Source organism: Talaromyces rugulosus, chromosome II (assembly GCF_013368755.1).
Source record: "Talaromyces rugulosus chromosome II, complete sequence".
NCBI classification, from domain to species: Eukaryota; Fungi; Ascomycota; class Eurotiomycetes; order Eurotiales; family Trichocomaceae; genus Talaromyces; species Talaromyces rugulosus.
The window spans coordinates 6,667,793-6,687,427 of record NC_049562.1 but is presented as its reverse complement, the minus strand read 5'-3'; the positions used below and the strand labels follow the sequence as shown (position 1 = coordinate 6,687,427).

The window sequence follows — 19,635 nt, the reverse complement described above, 5'->3', positions numbered from 1 at the left end:
AAGCCTTTAACATGTATAGTCGGTTTATTATTATTAATAAGATTTATATCTTTTATAGTATTGATATAATACTATAATATTGATTATAAGAATACTAAATTAGATATTTCTAGGTTTAATACTTTATAGTTATTAATTTTTATAATAGCTGTAATATAACCTATATGAAACGCTGTCTGTTATAGCCTAGGGCTTAGTATAGATGTTAAATTTGATTAAATAATAATAATAATATGTGAAAATATTATATAGAGAGCAGGCAAGAGTTGGATTCGATAGTAAAGCTATGGTTCGCTAGGTAGTCAAACTGATTGCTGACCTTCGGCAACCCCTGGGCGAAGGTCAGATTATATGTGCCGCTTCATTAGTGGCTTGGCAACCCTCTGTGAGGCTAGTGTAGCGAGGTGCGGCATCTGGTGCGTCCCGAAGGTCTCACGGCCTCACATAATAATTATATAGTGAAATTTATACTTAGCTTTATAAGAGCTTTTTAAAAAATTAAGTTATTAAATTAATTAAAATTAAACCGTTCTGTTGATTCAGCCTCATGGGAATATAATGCCTGACCCAGCCTACCATCCAAGGCATATCTGTCAATAGCCTAGCTATCAGCATATCTCTAGCTATAAAACAATTATAGCGGTTTCATTAGTAATAATAATACTGAGATATTACTTATATTATAATATTAATAGTAAATAGTGATAGGCACCTTGGGAATTATATATAAAATTAGATTATCTGGCTATTAAAATTAAAATTTATTTATTTCGCAAGACCAGGCTTACAAAGACAGATGCAAGAGAATGACAATATTAGAGGTCTAGAATAGAATAATAATTACTTATATTGCTTTATAAATCTTGTGTATTCTGCTTTGCATTTTTTTCTCTGATTTAGAAAGTAATCTGTCTACAGTTTTCGAACTCTTTTGATGTATAGAACCTGGTTTCACTGGCTTCAGATCGTGCTTCCTTTGCGCTTTAATGATATCATCATAGCTCATCACTTTCGCATTTCCGACGACTGTTGATCTACTGGATTGTCGACAGATCTTTTCATTATTCTGCTCTAACAGGATCCGGTTCTCGTCCAGCAACAGGGCACTCTGATTGTACTGCATCCGGCGGTATCCGTGGTGGGCGGGGCACTGGTTTCGGAGAAAGGCTGGTTTATTATTTTACATAATACGTGCTCTTGATCAAACCTAAATGTTAATTTAAGCTTTGCTCTTACACTGGTTTCCTTCTTGAGTGGCGCCTCTTTCGAATATGCCGGGTTGTCGCATAGAAAGCATAAGAGAACTATCTCAAACTTTGAAGTATACATACGTGCGTTACAAAGGCTGATCCAACTTATGTAGCTTAAATTGAAGTAAAAAGTGCAGAGACCAGGTCAAACAAGAGTAAAGATATAGGAAGAAGACAATGACTTCACTGAAATGCAACGGTCTGTCACCGTTGTGAAGCCGGAAACCCGCAACTATAATCTAGAACCTGTGGTTATGATGGATCTGTCATCTATACATCACTACCTTATCCAGGGTAATATGTCAATGAATCTTTTTAAAGAAAATGATGTTATCCGTCTAGCGAAAATTTGCTGTTTGCGGACAGAATTACTATTCTTAACTAGGCATAGTCTATCCTGTGCACATATAAGGACTCTGTAGAAATCCATGAACTAATATGGTCCTAGATATTCAATCACCTCCTGTGCGATTAGTTACAGAATCTTGACTTCGCAAAATGTCACAAGCTCAAGATAAATCTATGAAGGCTATCGTTTGGGAAGGCACGCCCTTCCAGATGGCCTTGAAGAACCAGCCTATTCCTCATATTATGGATGCAAACGACATTGTTATTCGTATCACAACAGCCGCAATCTGTGGAACAGACTTACACATGTATCACGGCCTCTTCGGCAGCAAAACTCCCCCGTGGATCATGGGTCACGAAGGACTCGGCACGATTGTGCAGGTAGGAGAGGGTGTAAAATCCCTCAAAGTCGGAGATCGGGTGCTGGCTCCCGGAGCGATTTACTGTGGATACTGTGAAAATTGCCACCGTGGTTGCCTTACCTATTGCCTCACATTCAATCCGCCTACTCTCGTTGATTTTCCGGGGTTTGGAGAAGACTTTGGGCCAAACCTAGGCGGTGCTCAAGGTATGTATCCTTCGGCTCTATCTGCTTAAATTCACACAAGCAGGCTCTATGCTTACAAAATTCCTAAGCGGAGTACATTCGTGTTCCATTTGCGGACTCATCTTGTCTCAAGCTTCCTCCAACAACAGAGCATGACCTCGACTATATCATCCTCAGCGACATTTTCCCATCAGCCTGGCACGCACTTGACTGCGCAGGGTTCGAAGCGGGAGATACGGTCGCAGTCTTTGGCGCTGGTCCACTAGGTCTGCTATCTGCCTACTCGGCTATACTACGTGGGGCAACCACGGTCTACTCGGTTGACTATGTTCCTTCTCGACTAGAGAAAGCAGCCTCGATAGGCGCTATCCCTATTGATTTCACCAAGAACGACCCTGTTGAACAAATTCTAAAACGCGAGCCGCGGGGTGTGCGTCGCACCATTGACTGCGTTGGGTTTGAGTGTGTGAATAGCAAGCTCGAGCCGGAAGAGAACCTAGTCTTGAATGATTGTATCAAGGTTACGGAGGCGACAGGGGGGATTGGCCTTTATGGTGTATACCCTCCATCTCCAGGCTCAACAGCAGGAACGCCTCTAGCTACAGATAAACAAGGAAAATTTCCCGTGCTTATAGGACTTCTTTGGTTCAAGGGTCTATCAATTCGAGGCGGCGTGGCTGAGATACAAAAATTACAACCTATGCTACAGAAGTTGATTGAGAGTGGTAAGGCAAAGCCAAGTTTTATTATTGACGAGGTTTTGTATAGTCTTGATGAGGTGCCCCGCGCATATGAAAGGTTTTCTACTCACAAGATTGGAAAACCGGTTATACAGTTTAATTCTTAAGCTAGAGTAACAGCATGGCTTTCAGAAAGTAGCTGTATATATGGAGGCGGTGCGTGCAAGGATCAGAGACCCAGTTCCAAGACTTCAGACTTTTGTGGCTTAGGGTCAGAAAGATCAAAAGTTCATTCTGCCTATGGTTAGCTGTTAGCATAATTGTCAGAGTCAGCAATTTTGAATATGCCAACCTTTGAACATAGCGAGACCGTCTAAAGCTGGAAAGGTGCGACTTTCGCCTCTAATAATGTGAATTTCCCCCATTGCTCAGTAGTCGAGAGGTCATTTCAGAACAAACATATGATTAGTGTTTTTCTGCCCCGTTGCCAAGACACAAGCTTGATTTTGAGCGTTGATATTCCCCGGTTCATACTGTTGTCCTAAGCTTATACTGTTAGCGTAAGTTTGCTGCCAATCTACTATTGCCCCTGGTTTCTACCGTAAGCCTAAGTTCATACTACGGGTGAGAGTTATAAACCTTACCCACTAGTCTGAGTACGGATTCATATTTTGGTCTAGTGGGAGAATCTACTGTCAGACAGCTATGCAGCGTACACCCATAAAAACAGGTGATCACACTTGCATCCAGAAATCAAGTCGCGCCTGCCAGAGTCTCTTCCTCCTGCTCACGACAGCTTCACCCTACTGATAGCTCTAATGGCTGCTCTGTATCTTTGATTTGTCAGGCTTTCCTAGCCCTCTTCTGCTTCTGTTTAGCAATAAACACTCGTCTAGTATTATATTGGAGTACCGTGGGCGGGACCGCATGGAATTTTCCAAGCTGCCCCGTCCTAAGGATCATCTTTGCTGATTGTACCGACATTGACGGGCTACAGAGAATGCGCTTGAGGTTGAAAGGCCTACAACAGCGGAGCAAAAGTTATGATAGTTGTGTGTTACAGGGACGTGGAGAATGTTGTATCACACGATCGGGAACTTATGGTTGCACCGTAATCGAATGCTAACAATAATAGGTACGAGGATGTTCTAAGGGTGAGTTTGCCAACAAACAAAGTAACGGGTAAAAGGGGGAAACAACACGTTCGAAATAATCGTCGAATCCGCCCCGCTTGCGGTGTCTGGGAAGACATATATCAAGCTGGACAGGTGATACAGATTAAGAAACTTTATCACTTCCTCCGTTGTTTGCGTTGGGAGATGTGTGGGTATGGACTATATTGTAGGGTTTACAGCCGCTGTGAGAATTGTCTTCAGTGGGCAACGGTCAAAAACAATACTGAACCCGCTATTTCGGAGCAATTAAGGGAAGGTAGCCGCTGCCCTCATTGACTAGAAAACCGTTTAAGATACCAGGGAGACCCTGGGCCGATTCCGTGTGCAAGTATGGAATATCTGCTACCTCTTATCACTGAAGATGGCCGAATACGAAGAATACTATGGGGTGATGGCTAACTCATAACGGTTTGAGGAAGATATTGCAAAGGGAATTTTCTAGTCTAATTCTACACTTCTTTGCCTTAACTGCTTGCCGTATATATGTATATATATATATATATATACTTCATTGCTGTCTTGTTAGTGTAGTACAGCCTACTCACAGGTTCCACTATAATTTCCTCACGTTTAGTGTCAGAAACGAAATGTTCCGACTTCAGGCGAATTTCCCTCAAGGGCAACCATAATGGACCTGGAGTTTTGAACTCTACGCTGGCCACGTTGATTCGGAACTCGAGGATGACTTCCGGCACTGAAAAGACCAGTCTTTTACGAGGTCGGAGATTCAACCTAACGCCCCCTTCCCAAACTTCTCTCTCCCAGGGCAAACCCACGAACTCCCCAGTTGTACATATATGCAGATAAGCAGCAGTGGAAAGAAGATACAGCTACGGTTACCAGGAGATTAGAACCTCTCAGGATCAAATGACTGCAATGCTAGTAGTTATGTTTCGTATTCCGATCCAAGGTTGCTTGCTCTAAAACCACTCTAGAAAGAAACAGACGTACATCATATGGGGCATGGCTTATGGTGTGGGCCGGATCAAGGATAATTGCACAGGCGTGTAAACACATATTATGGCAAGATCAGAATGTTTAGTTATTTGGTAGAAATATACTAGACGCCATCAGCGTCATTATCACGCAGTGCGAGAGAGTTTTGAATCCCACAATATACGCTACGCTTCGCCCATTACGTCTATGTGATTTAACGAACGAGTGAATTTAACTGAGGAAACAGGTAACGTTCAGCATCCGGATATCGACCTGAGTATACTTAGTGAACAAAAAGGAAACTTCAATTTCTGTCGCTGCTAACGAGCTATTGCCTTATTTGACATATGGGGCATGGATTGAATCGCGAGTTTGCCATGCCAGACCTACGAAGGATGAGCCATATTTTAGTGAGTGTGATCAGAGATCTTTTCAAAATAATGATTGTCAGAGTTGAAACCAGTTGATAATAATCGGCGACGATGCAAAAGCTGCTCCCTACATTTCTGCTAATATACCGACACCTTCTTCTGATTTGTTCAGAGCTCATGACCCATGTTCCTCTGGTAATATAAATTGTGGCGAAGATAATACACACTCACGTTCGACCAACATTGAAGAATGGGCGCTGAATTCAATCCTGATGATAGACAAGAAAATTAAACATCATGTCAACTTCCTAAAATATTATTAGCTAAACAAAACTGCTACTAGATCAAATAACAGAATAAAAATAATCAAGTAAATTCACTTTTAAATTAACATATTCTAGGAAAAGCTAATTACGTCTTATATAACAATTAAGAAATTAACTATTACACCACAATCAAATCAAAAAAATAATAATTAATCACTCTAAAATCTCACTATAATCAGTAGATCAGAAATTTCAGATAATATTTAGTTAATCAATATATATTAAAAACACAGCAATTTCTCTCTTATTTTTTATTCTGTGGCCTCCACTAACCTAAGAATACTATTCTCTATATAGAATCTGCATATTGTTTCTTAAGTCAACTAATTAGAATTCAAACTAAGAAAATTAACCTAGCTGCTATACTATAATTTTAAAAGAACAACATTTAAACACACTCAGCATATTAGAAAAAGAATAATATAGAGTGGTCTTATAAATATTTATTATTTAAAATACAAAAACACCTAATAAATAGATAGCCATAAAAATAATTTCTCGAAACATCTATAGTAGTGAAAAGAGATTTTAATCAGTAAAGACCAGCTATTATAAAAACACACTATAAATATTACAAAAGATAGAAATTAAACAGACAAGCGCCTATATTTAGTCATAATTTGTAAACTACTAGCTCACAATACTATATTCTAAGCTATGTAAAAAGTTAAGACAAATTATTTTTCAAAGAAACCACCAAACTAGTTTCCAATCCATAGTAACTAATCAGCTTAGGTAAGATAAATACTATCAGGCAAATAAGCTAACAATATAGAGCATAATTATACAGAATGAAAACAATACATAAGTGAATAAGTATATCAAAATAGAGCCTAATACATCACAATCATCTTAAATAGTATTTTAAAAAAAAACTAAAAATAAAAAAAAAACAAATAAACAAACAAAAAATCAACTTAGAGTAACTAAAAATAATAAAATTACTATTCCTAAACATCACCTCTATATCCAAACAAAAACCAATATATCATATAAATACACAAGTGCTAATTATTGATCTCTTTCATAACTAAGAAAAAGATTATATGAGTTTTATCCAAAGTACAGCCTAGGATATAAATAAAAAAAAACAGAATATAACTCAATTAATTCTCTCATATAAAAATATTCAAGCATCTCTATTTCTTTCAATTTTATATCCTGAGTCCACTAGCTAATTAAGACTCTAACCACTTGTTTCTGAATATCTAGGAAGCCGGATTCTTCTATACACTGTTTCTATCTATACCCAATATTTATTAGCTGATCCTTGGCTATAGTGTGACGGCTGGGGCTGAGGCCGAGGCTATCCCCAAGGGTAGGAGCTGCCTCGGGGCCGGGTGGGAGCCTCAGGCAGAAAGAGGCCTCAGGCAGGAAGGGCATTAACCCTAACCCGCGGTGCCAGATCTGGGAATAGCCTCACCCCGGGGCCATAAGGGGTCAAGCTGGTTATCTAAGCACACAAGGTAAAACCTTCCTGCAGGTCCTGGTAGTTAGATTCCTTTCCCATGCTTGTTGTTTTAGAGAACCGCACCCCTAGATAGAAATCAACATCTTTGGAAAAGGCATGTCACAAGCCTCGAGTTATCTTCTATTTGTTTCTAGTCCTCTTAATAAAGCCCTTAATATATATAGTCAGTTTATTATTATTAATAAGATTATCATCTCTATAAATCTAATAAATCTTATAGATTTATACCTTTCATATTATTAATATAACACTATAATATCGATTATAAGAATGCTGAATCAGGCATTCCTGGGCCTGGTACTTCATAGTTATCGATTCTTATGACAGCCATAACATAACCCATACGAAACGCTGTCTGTTATAGCCCAGGGCTCGGTATAGACGTTAAATTTGATTAAATAAATAAATAAATATAACATTCTATATATTCTATACTACGTGTTTTTTTTTTTATACTTTTATTACTAATAGTTGATTCTAATATTACAAATACCAAAGTAGCCCTTTCCCCTTTGGTTGTAGTGTAGTGTTCCTTAGCGTCATGAAGGTAGTTTCATAACATAGATGATGATACCGGTGCCTAGGTGGAGGGAGAGGAGGGCAGCTGCGATTTTATGGATAGACATTTTGAACAAATCTTTTTATTGGGAATAAAGCTGTTTAGGGGAGGAGAGGGATATTTTCAATTGGGCTATTAATTTCTATTTGTATTAGAGAGAATTCAGGGTAGTTGAGTCTTATACGAGGCGGCGCCTCGTAATTGCGGGGCAGGTAGATTCTATAGGCTTTTCCGAAGCGCTGTATACTTTTGAGTGCTACTATATTAAAAGACCTCAAGTTCCTAGCTCTCACCTTCGTTTTCTCCAGCACAAGAACTCGTCCCCTTTTCTCACATCTCGCCCTACATCAACATCCCCCAAAATGTTGCCTCTCGGCCGCATCCTGGTTGCTTGTGCAGCCACATTCAATTCCCTATCCAGCTGTCAGGTCAGCACACTTCCGAACTGGAGCCTGTCACCGCGCAATGTGAACCAGTCGTCCGTCTTCGACCTCACGGCGCCATCAACCGACCTCTTCAGGCACGTGCACTTGTACCAAGACACGGTCTACCAGAGCTTTACTTTTGACAACAAGAACCGCCGGCTCTTCGTTGCCCAGCGTCCCAATAACACCCCGGTGGAGCAGGGCGACTTGTGCATTACCCAGCTGGACTTTAGCGGCAAGATACTGGGGCACATGTGGGTCAAGGGCGCGGGCCACGGCGTTGCAATCGGGGCAGAGGCCGTGGGCTCGGACACATACATGTGGACCGAGATCGATGTCAAGTCCAATGGCTACGGCGACCGCATTGCCCGCTTTATGTATGTTAATGGCGCGACTATTGACGGCGGCTCGAAGGGCCTCACCAAGTTCAAGCCTGTCGAGGGTGCTGGGAACACCATCTGCACCATCGACCCGAGTGATGACTCCCTTGTTTGCCGCTACTCCTTTGGTGATACCAAGCGCATTGGGGCCTTCCCCGTTGCCGAGGCCGCCGCGAACAACTTTAAGAATCCCCTATATGACTTTGAGCAGCCGGCGCTCAAGGGGCGTTCCAACGTGTTCCAGGGTTTTGCCGCCTACGGATCGTACTTTTACATGCTCTCAGGCACGGCCTACGAAGTGAATGGAAATGTAGTCAACTCCGAGGTTACCAGCGTCGACGTCAACACGGGAAAGATCCGCCAGGGTCCTACACTGACAAAAGCCGGACAGTCGCTGTCCTTTCGGGAACCCGAGGGCATGGCCGTCTACACGACCGCCGATGGAGAGCCACGCCTCTTCCTGGGCTTCGCTTCAGGTGTGGCTGGGGATCGTCGTTGCAATATCTTTTACAAAAATAAGCTAGTGGCCGCTTGAGTAGGGGGATATCTGTGCTAGCTGTCAGTGCTTATCAGATGTTAATTCAGTCAATCAAATTGTCCGAATTTCTCCATTCAATTAAATCAATTAATGCTTTTGATAAGTTAAAAATGATTGATACAGCTCTCCCTAAAGTTAGATATATTAATATAATTTATTAAGATTCTGGCTCTAGAGATATTCAGGTTCTATTCTTATGAACTTATCCCTATATCTAAACTAGACTGCGGCATATCCTCTCTATTAGATATTAGATCCAATACTATATCCGCAAATTAAAGATAATAGATATTAGTTTAATACTATATTCTTAATAAAAATATCTATAGATATCTATATTAGTGTCAAAACGTATCAACCGTTCTTTATCAGAAAGGCATTCGTAGTGAGTGGGAAACCACTGCATTGGACCCTCGGAAGGGTGGTTTCTGAGGGTTTCCTTATGTACGTACACGAGCAAGCAAGAGAAAAAGATAGTGAATTGAATTGGAATTGTGACAATTGCCTGAGGTTTTATATGCATCCTGTCCGTCGCAAGTAAGTGCCGGTTTGATAAACACCTTACCGCTGCTTACGCTGGCCCATTCCACGGGGCGATCATATCTTCCACCACACTATCAACAAATACCTTTTTAGTAAAGACTGGTTGATGCGTTTTAATACTTATTTGGTAGAATACTACCAACGAACATCTTTCTGGTAAAGAACGGTTGATACGTTTTGGCATTCTTATGACAATTAATTAAATTCTAGGCTAAATCCAGGTAGGTTTGCGCGAGTAATTTCAAAAATTGAAATCCCATAGAAAAAGATGTTTTAAAGTTTAATAGCTTCAATAAGAAAAAGTAAAAAAAAAAGAAAAAAGAATAAATAACTAATTTATAAAATTATTTATTATAACTAAATAATAGATATATTATGATTATAATATCTTATACTAATGTAATAATAATTTTTTTAAAGAAAAAGTTGTTTAGTAAGTAGCTTTATATAGACCTGCGCACATAATGTGGTGCCAAGCCTGACTGGTAGGACTCTAGGAGCCGTCAACCATGACAGAAGTGTCAGAGAATCAAACACTTACGGCCAATAAATAGAATAGTAAGCACTACTACATAAAAAATTTAGGTAGTACAACCTGTTACATAGTATATAACCTAATATCTAATAGAGAGGATACGCCGCAGCCTACACCTATTAATAGATCCATGAAAGCTACCAACTAGGTCTAGCAGTGGCAGAATTTTCTGCCCACATAACGTCTATGGGATGGGTAACTGGTAACTTAACTACAAGACAAGTGGAGCGGGTTTTCAAGGGTGGGTTTAGGTTTTAGACGGGTTCTCCACAAACTTTAATCTTAATAGCATTGGATTACTTCAATCGAAAATATTGAAATATTGAATTACCATAGGTGAAAGCTGCGGGACATGCCGTAATATGAGAGTTGCCCTATTCAGATCGCCTCTTTCCTTCGCTAATATCCTCTAGACCGGCGAATACGCTGCAATAGAAGGACAACCATCTGCACGCAATGCGCCAAGACTAATCGACCCTGTCAAGGATATAGAAGCCGTCTATCTTGGCCAAGCACAAAGAATACGAGGCGTGCGATGGTGGGTCCAGTGCCGGTACACAACAGACTACCACTATCTTCTACCATAGGCGCTCATCTGGTCAATGTTTTCGTAAGAGATATAGAGTTACACTACACCCTGGCAGGCTCAAATATATACCGTAAGCTATGACCTATGGAAAAAACACACCAGAAACATACTTATAGGATAGAGAAACAACCGGTTATGTTCAAGTCGCCATTTGCTTTTAATGCCAACCATTTGAGTACTGCAGAGAGTGACTTGATATAATACTGTAGAATCTTGTTTCAATACTTGGATATCTCCCTGGCCCCAAACGAAACAAAACAGCTAACTTGAATGCCTAGTCCACTCTACTACCTCTCGCTGTCTGACAACCTTCGGCCACAACCCAATTGATGTGGGAAACCAGCTTATGCGAATGGCTCTTGCCAACGACTCTCCTTCTGTCGCCGCGGTATTCCAATCTCTTCTCGCCCTGTCATCCGTGCATCGAGATGGCTTGCAATCTCAGGCCGCAGACCTTCAAGTTGCCACTCTCAGAGCCCTTGTAGTCGCCCCGAAGAGCGATGATATCGGTTCCATGGAGGCAGCACAACTTGTCGCTGCGGGGATGCTATTATGCTCCTTCGAAATCAAACATGCATCTTGCACATCCGGTCAATGGATCACGCATATGCCAGGCGCAAAACCCATGATCAGAGTCTGCCAGCTGAATCGACATAGTGAGTTCAGCACCCTACTGGACTGGGTATACTACCACGATACCCTGTCACGGTTTAGTATGGTCTACTGGAATCCTTCATTTTTACATTCAGTATCAGACGAGTCTATATTGGAACCGTGGGATTCATCTGTGTAACGTTATTTTAGCCCTGCTGTTAGAGGTATGCGAGACGACAAAATCACCAGAGATAGTCCCCGCCTATAATAGGGAAGAATACGCTAGTGTCTTGAAATTCTCACTTTCCGAATACGAAGTATTCCCATTTCCGATGATACAATAATGGAACTATTTCAGTCAGCAATGCTGGTATATCTCACTCGAGTGTCGTCAGTGGTGAGCCCACTCGAGCCAGCCGAGGAAAAAGAGCAGCGCATCCAGAATTCATTCGCTACCATATCCCAAATCGGCGCTTGTGAGGTACAATTTCCCTTGTTTATATTAGGCTGTGAAGCACGAAAAGATAGCGAGAGAATGTCAATTCTGAATTTGATAGCGAAAACAGAAGAAAAGGCCTCGTCGAGGTCCCTGTATCTCGTCAGAAAACTGATTATGGCTATCTGGACACAGGATGATTTGGCTGATCGGATAAACTTACTGGTGTTATCAGCTGTTGTGCGATTTTGCCGACGTTTGTGTGATATCTTTCATATAAAGAGTATGTAGATCTTATTATTGTCAGGTGTTCTTCGTTTCTATACGTAGATGAAGTAGGTAGTTGCTATATTGGAATGAATCAGGGAAGCTATGCTAGTAGGATGAAACAATTTAGGATTTATTCATGTAAAATGGAAAGTGCCTGCGCATATTTGTAGGTAAATCCAGCAGAAGCAGCCTTCCACACCTGATTCAATCAGCATGGTCGCCAGCATGCACTGGTAGGTAGACGGATCTTGTGATAAGTTGCTCTGCAGAATTGAAACCCCTACAACCATTGTTGGTTCCCAAAATGCGAGACAAACGACCCCCCATCTCCATTGTCCACGCTAGCCTTATCCATAACAGAAAGAACATCCTTTACGGCGGCCTCGGTGGTGCTGGCGCCTTTGAAATTTGGTGCATACTCTGCAAAGGAATAAAACATTTTTTTAAGCGTTCGCGCTGTTCCGGAGTTCCTGTAAGTATTATAGATATTAGTAACATTTATATAAAAAGCAACTTCCAAGGTTATACCACGCATACCGTCGTCATAACGTCCTGTATCCACTAATCCGGGACAGACGCTCATGAAGAGAATCCCTTCTTTATTATACTGTGCACTAAACTTGGCCACGGCGGTATTCAGGGCTGTTTTACTAATAGAGTACAGTGACGACAACTCTATCTGCAGCTTGGGGATCATGTCCAGCGCCGCCTGACCGCTGGAGATGGCGATTACTTTCTTCGTCTGGCCTCGACGGAGGAGGGGGGTGAAGGCGCTGAAGAGATGGATGTTGCCGACTACATTAACTCGGAGGAGGTGCATGAGTTCTTTTTCGAGGATTTCAGGCTGTTGAGCTCTGCTCTTATTAGTTTGCTCATTATCTTTATACAAGCAAGACATACAAGATTCCAATTGGATCGTATGCATCCCAGTGGGCCACTGCCCCGGCATTGGCTATCAAATTATCGAGACCACCTCCGGTGATCTTCTCTGTTTCAGCAGCTGCAGCCTACTATAGTCAGATATGAATAAGGTAGGTAGTAAGTTAGAAGGAATGTTGACTCACCTCAAGAGAATTGTAATCGCTGATATCACCCTGCAAGATATGGATGTTAGACCTTCCCGGCCACTCTTGAGTTACCCTAGTCTCAGTGGCAGACTTGTTCCGAACAAGGCCAATGACAGTGTTGCTGGGGTTGCTGGCCAGCTGGCTCAAGAACTCCCACTATATCTTCAATCAGCATATATATTTTAGATGACTAGCATAACCATGGACTCATCTACGATGCAAACTCACACCAATGCCCCTTGAGGCTCCAGTGATAAGGTAGGAAGGCATTTTCGAACAACTGATTGATTTTGATCGATTGTATTTTTCTCTCCTTTGAAAGTGATGACATGAGACTCGAGGGGGTATTTATATTTCATGCTCCATATATGTTCTCTCGCACGGGTTCTAAATTTAATCAATTCTATTTCTATGTAGTTGCATAGTGCACCATTCCTAGCCAGACTCATGGAATTCCTATTGGATTGCTTAGGTACTCATGCAAGCTAGTGAACTAGCCACGTAAGCTCCAGTTGTTAGAAACTAGTACAAGTTCTTTCATTTACTGTACAGAGTATGGGGTATCTCGCAGAAAGTTGTCCATTTTCTGTTTCCCGTCTAGGCCTGCAGCCAACGCGTCCTGGCAGGCTGGATTAGCCCCCCGCAGCCCTGAGCAAATACAATTGATTATATCAATTTCAAAAAACATATAACGTAATCGGACAATAACCCGGCCACCTCCGCCCAAAAACGCGTCAAATATTCAACTCCTTAATATAACTAGCCCAAGTGATTTCGTTAATACTTTTTTTTTAATCTCAGGCTATGCAGGGATTATGTAAAGTTGCGTATTCATGTTAGGCCAAGCTTTGGTGTCTGATTTACCCATCACTTACCTCCACAGTATGTAATGTCTAGAGCTCTAGGCTCCAATGATGCATCTTCCACCTCAGCCACCTTGTCTTTTTGGCTGGTGATGCTGTCGCTGGTGTACGTTCAATGTTGTCTATTTTACTAAGTCATATTGCTTGTATCAATGATACCCGCATCCGCCGGCCAATGGGAGCAGGCTTCTCACATAGTCACATAGCACATAGTCACTGCATAGTTATACAATATTTGCATCATTTGATATACTATCATGTCAAGTCCGCACGTCTACGAAATAACATATGTTCGGTTGATGCCACAGATTCACATGTAATAGTGGTGGCTATATAGATTCTTAACCATCTTCCGGTGTCTCGACAAACTCTTTTTTTTAGGAGGACTACTCTATCGCAGCCACAGAAAATAGTAGAAGCAATAATCCGGTAGATCTGGGTCGCGGGAAAAATGGTTAGCTTCCGCGGCGTTGGAATATCTGTAGACTTATACCAAGCTCGGTAACAAATATTGAGTAATAGCAATCGCCAGTGATAAAAGACTTACATTATCATCATAAAGACTAGTTATTAGCTATTGCATGGAAATCTCTGCGCGCCAATGGGATCTGTTGCCACTAACAGGGCTAATGTACCAGGTAATTGTACCGAGTGCGTTTTGAATTAGCTATTCATGTATACTTTCTAGTCTCATTGCAATCAAATATCGAGACCAACTCTGTCCTTTTCCTGCTAGGTCTTTCGAAAGTCGTCTGACGCTATCCTGCTTTGCTGCGTGATGCCAATCTCGATTATATGATGTGACATGAAATAGCTCAAGGATGAATAGCTAAGCGAAGACGAGGTGGAGAAAAGCGATACGGTCTTCTTTACCCGGGGTCAATATCGAGCCGAATGTCACGGGTTTCCTAAAATCACAGAGTCGACAACGCGCACTTTCAGTTAAACGAGGGCACGGCCTTGGACCCTGGCGATGGCTGCTGCAAGAGGCCAAGGCGGGTACGAGGGTTGATGGCGGAGCCCCACAATTCACGTTCAGACTCTCTCCACTGACTCTCCAGTTATCCACTCTCCACCGGGCAGTCTGGAATATTATCAAACACGGTTTATTGCGCGTATTATTTCTCCCCGTCTTTTGAAAGTTGATGCACTGATGGCAGATGTATCCAATCCCGCCGAGATGCACAAAACGCTTAGACTGCGCTAGGCCTGGGCAAACTCAAGCCTCAACTGTGAATTACTTAACCAACTAACTAGCTGATCACCCAGATCCCTACTCTAGTCCTCCACTGGACGACCGCAGAGCACAGCACGCAGATCGCCCGCCTGAAGCCAAACTCACCGTGGCTGGTTGTTGGCTGTTCATTGTTCTAAAATTCTCGCGCAATGGAACGATCGCCAAGCAGAATGCTATCCATCCGGATTAGGCTGCTCCAGACAAAGACCAAAGATTTGAGTTTGTTGCACCATCGTCCGGTTAGTATACGTCTTGTATGTACCTCCAATCTAGACAGACTCGGAGATAAGAACTCTCCGGCCAATCAGCACCTAGCAATTCGACTCCTGGGCGCGGTATTCCTCCTGGGTTTCTGGGGATAACACGCAAGTTTCCCGATGTGGCAGACATCAAAACGCGAAATCAAGATTCGTCGACTGCAGCAATTGGCCAGTGCCTCGGCTGTAGCTCCCAGCGGGCTCGGACCTCTCAGAGAGGATCGATAAGCAGTGATAATGATATTGTCCGGAGGAGACCCTGCAGCGTGTTATTCTTTTACCCGCACGATCTTCAAGTGTAGACCTTACCGTTGAGATATGAAGACATGCCATGCAGCAGGGTAACTATGGAGCAGAGTGTAGCGTATGGGGATTAATATTAACTTGGAGCCATCTGTTTAGATTTCGCCACCAGTTGACTGACGCTGAGTAATAAGCAGCACAATGCGAAAGAAGGATAGTCAAGATAAGCAGTGTATGCTTCCAACTATTAATATTGTTGTTGTGCAAGTCTCTGCCCAGTTGCGATTTGCTCGTCCGCCCACTCCAACGGTCTAGCCGGGGTGCAGAACGCTCTTGTCAAACTATGAGGAGCAGCGTGCAAGCCACCAGCATAGGCCCAGCCTAGTGTGATAGTATATTACTTTTTATTTAAGTTATACCTTATAAATATAAGGGGTAATTACTTTCTTTGTGATGCTTCTTTTGTGATATATTAACTTAATCTATAGGGGATCTACAGGCCTTGGTAAGCTAAATCAGGCATTTCCTGGGCATGGCACTTTACATATATATATGTAGGTGTAGTTGCATCAAGTAGGTTTATCCAAGCCAATTTAGAGAGTAGATAGTAACTTATATATTAATTCCTAAAAAGTTTATATTAAATAACTCTTATATATATTATATCAATTATATTAAATCTCTAAAAGCAATAGAGCATTTAATACTTTAGAAACTATATAAGCCTATTACCTATCATCTTAACACGTAGCCTAAGAGTTACAAGATAACTTTATCCAATAGAGCTACACATTAACTAGAATTTAATATTTCGATAGCATTCCTAATAATTACATACATTATTTAATAGTGTGGTGGAAGATATGACCGGCCCGTGGAATGGGCCAGTGTGAGCAGTGGCAGGGTGTTCGTCGAACCGGCACTTACTTGCAACGAGCAGGGTGCCTATAAAATCCCAAATAATAAACTCAATCTCAATTGTATTCACTAGGTGAACCGCGCTCCGCTATCTCTTCTTCTTCCTTTCTTTTAAAACATACGTAAATGAAAGAAATCCAGAGCCTCTCCGAGAACCATAAGATTCCCGGCCGCCGAGGAAACCACCTCTCCGAGGGTCCAATGCAGTGGTTTCCCACTGCAAAAGAAAGGGGGGGTTTTTTTTGCCCAAAGATCAACCACCATAACATGATAAAACTAAGATATACTGAAGTCCACTCCACCAGAAATCGATTGCTGGGTTATATATGATTGACAATTGTCAACCGAGCCGCTAATGTCCCCTGTTACCGCACCATTGGACGAACTCTGTGTTGTAGGAGGATAGAAAGTCCCTTTTGTACTTGGGAGATCCGCACATGTGAAGGTAGAATTACCATTCCAGGGATAGTACTCCACGAAGCCCACTTGTGAACTCTGAATACCACCTGCACCGGCTGGCAAGGTGTATGTACCTATATTCTGCTGCACCCCTGAAGAAGAATCGACAGCCGCACCAGACCAGGTATTTCCATCGCTCGTAACTACTAGATTCCAGGTATCCGAGTAAGACGCGAGAAAATCAACTGCGCAGCTCACTCCATCTCCACCATCTGCGCCGTTACTGCAGTTGTCATCTGTAGACGTGGCGCCAGAGACAAAAGAAGAAAAGACACCGTGCATGGTGCTACCAGAGTCAGAGTCCGGTCGCGGCTGCAAACCAATGTACCCGACATCTGCGAGTCCAACAAAACCGAACTGTTGCGCAAAGTAGTAACCTGCTGTATGAGGGGCATTGGCGATGTTAATCGGAAAGGTAATGTCTGTTAATCCTTCGGAAGGGACATCGGGGATGTTCCAGCTGATATCGCAGAGTGCCATACAGGACGGAATTAGGGAAGCGAGGACAGTCAAAACAATCGGTAAGAATTTCATGTTGTTTGTAATCCAGAGAGACTTGTTAAGAAGACTGAGCGTATTGTGGTGTGTAGAAAGACTAATCAGCTACGAGAGATGGAGAGAAAAGTTTAGAATATTTATACCTATTAGGGGATTTTCCGTCCACTTGGAATTAAAGTGACGTAGTATTAGCCAATACCACGGTCGTAAAAATTTTAATTATGATACTCATAATGTAAACAACAACTAATATTGTTTCACGGGTCAACGGCGCAACCGACCTACCTAGTCACATATTCTCTTACTATAGTAATTAGTTAAGAATAGAGTAAATAAGAAATCTGTAACGTTTTCGGAGGTAGCATTATTTTTAGATGGATAATATTCTCTTGCTTATCATATGGCTAGGGGGGTCAAGTTTGATCTTCTAGAATTAAAGTACAATTATAGGAGGCCGTGCGTAGTCTTGACGGCCTCGGGAAACTAAAATACTGTACACCTGTTTTCAGGGATATGGCAGTGGTACTTCTCAGGAGTCAACTAGCGTATTAGTCAACGCTCTAGCTACTTAGAGGTAACCCCCGCTTCATCGGTCACCGGGTTTCTATTAATGTAGTTACGTTTTATTAGTCTATCAGCGGTGGGTCTAATCTTCTCGCCTTTGAACAATAAATTGGCTGGGATAAATTGATTAAATATTAAAATATGGGGAGCCAAAAGCAAACCAGAGCACGACCTATCTAATTAGTCTTACCGCTCATGTGCAATACAAGGTAAAGATCTGCGTGGAACTTCTCTTATAGAGTTTCTTGGATTAATGTGTAACGTCGTAGAAAATGGAAGGCTTTCTAACTGCGTAGAGCCGTGAACGATATAGTTTTGTTCTAAATACACAACGGTAACAATTTGTGAACAGCTCAATCAAGTTAATCGCGATTGCAGTTTTAAAGAATGCCGTGGGAATGATCTCGATTCAACTCACGTCAAAAAAAAAGATTTGAAGCTTTCTGTCTAGCTATCGATTCTCCAAACTATACTATTACAATTTCAAGTCCAACACCAATGCAAAAGCAACCAACTAGTCCGTTGATTTTATTTCAGTAATAACTGTTAGACTGCGGTATACCTTCTCTATTAAAGACTATACACTAATCTATATATTAAGTTTTGTAGAAAAGAGAGTATAATATAAGAACTAGTATATTACTAGGGTTAGTACAGACTGCTTAATTTAAGAGTTATATCTGTTTTCTATAAGAATAGAGCCGTAATCTTAATTCAAATTATGGTTTAATATAGAAAGATTTATATATGCATATAAAAAATGGGAATCATTTAAAATCAGTAATTAGGTTAATTCTATAGTGACTTATCAGTACTGGCCGTGCAGTGCGGTTCACTGTAATTTATTCTTCCGCACGACCAGACCCAACACAGACCCAATCTAGTCTGGGTTGGGTTTTGGGTTAAAAATGCCGATACAGGAATCGCTTTACTATTGCAGTGAGCCGCATTGCATAGCTATCCATTGATAGAATGAACTAGATATCTAGATCAAAATCTATTGTGAAGTGCTAGGCTTGGAAATGTCTGATGTGGCTTACAAAGGCCAGCAGATCCTCTGTGAGTTGAGTCGATATATCACAAAGGATGTATTATAAAGAAAGCAATTACTTCTTATATTTATAATATATAACTTTATTAATAAGTAAGATTTTATTTAGATTAAACTTATAAGCTTAAGATTTTATCTCTAAAAATAAAAAGTTTTAAGTAGTTTATTCTATATTAATATAATCTATATCTTATATTCTATCTACTTTTTATACGTTATGTAATCTACAAATCACACTATCTAAATTATACAAGAAAAAAGAGAGACTTTAGTGAATAGCTACCCTATAACTCCAACCCTACAAATCATTCTACTACCAATATAATCACGCTGTTCGAACCTTATATTCACATTATATTATAGTACTTACTCACATCTTAAATTATACCAACTACTTGCCCTTGCTTGGCAAAGTGTTTCAGATTCTGAGATGGTGCTTCATCGCGTTGTTCTTATCCTTGTACAACAAGGCCTGCTTGATAGTTAAGTTGGATATCCTGTCTTC

The 19,635-nt window shown here is 41.3% G+C and overlaps 6 protein-coding genes across 6 annotated transcripts; 3 read left to right on the top strand and 3 right to left on the bottom strand.

Annotated features, from left to right (window-relative positions):
• Positions 1-844: 844 nt before the first annotated feature.
• Positions 845-1,123, bottom strand: TRUGW13939_04806 (uncharacterized protein; the record flags this gene model as incomplete). The annotated part of the gene is made up of 1 exon (XM_035487973.1): positions 845-1,123. The coding sequence occupies one exon, from the start codon at positions 1,121-1,123 to the stop codon at positions 845-847; it is 279 nt and encodes a 92-aa protein (XP_035343866.1).
• A 625-nt stretch (positions 1,124-1,748) lies between these two features.
• TRUGW13939_04805 (uncharacterized protein) lies at positions 1,749-2,992 on the top strand (the record flags this gene model as incomplete). The annotated part of the gene is made up of 2 exons (XM_035487972.1): positions 1,749-2,166; positions 2,295-2,992. 2 exons carry the CDS (start codon positions 1,749-1,751, stop codon positions 2,990-2,992), a joined length of 1,116 nt encoding a protein of 371 aa, XP_035343865.1.
• A 5,033-nt stretch (positions 2,993-8,025) lies between these two features.
• Positions 8,026-9,003, top strand: TRUGW13939_04804 (uncharacterized protein; the record flags this gene model as incomplete). Its single annotated transcript, XM_035487971.1, has 1 exon — positions 8,026-9,003. One exon carries the CDS (start codon positions 8,026-8,028, stop codon positions 9,001-9,003), a length of 978 nt encoding a protein of 325 aa, XP_035343864.1.
• A 2,022-nt stretch (positions 9,004-11,025) lies between these two features.
• On the top strand, positions 11,026-11,466 carry TRUGW13939_04803 (uncharacterized protein; the record flags this gene model as incomplete). Its single annotated transcript, XM_035487970.1, has 1 exon — positions 11,026-11,466. The coding sequence occupies one exon, from the start codon at positions 11,026-11,028 to the stop codon at positions 11,464-11,466; it is 441 nt and encodes a 146-aa protein (XP_035343863.1).
• Positions 11,467-12,253: 787 nt separating this feature from the next.
• Positions 12,254-13,310, bottom strand: TRUGW13939_04802 (uncharacterized protein; the record flags this gene model as incomplete). The annotated part of the gene is made up of 5 exons (XM_035487969.1): positions 12,254-12,827; positions 12,874-12,980; positions 13,038-13,067; positions 13,113-13,196; positions 13,269-13,310. The coding sequence occupies 5 exons, from the start codon at positions 13,308-13,310 to the stop codon at positions 12,254-12,256; spliced, it is 837 nt and encodes a 278-aa protein (XP_035343862.1).
• A 3,524-nt stretch (positions 13,311-16,834) lies between these two features.
• TRUGW13939_04801 (uncharacterized protein) lies at positions 16,835-17,551 on the bottom strand (the record flags this gene model as incomplete). Its single annotated transcript, XM_035487968.1, has 1 exon — positions 16,835-17,551. The coding sequence occupies one exon, from the start codon at positions 17,549-17,551 to the stop codon at positions 16,835-16,837; it is 717 nt and encodes a 238-aa protein (XP_035343861.1).
• Between the last annotated feature and the right edge of the window lie 2,084 nt (positions 17,552-19,635).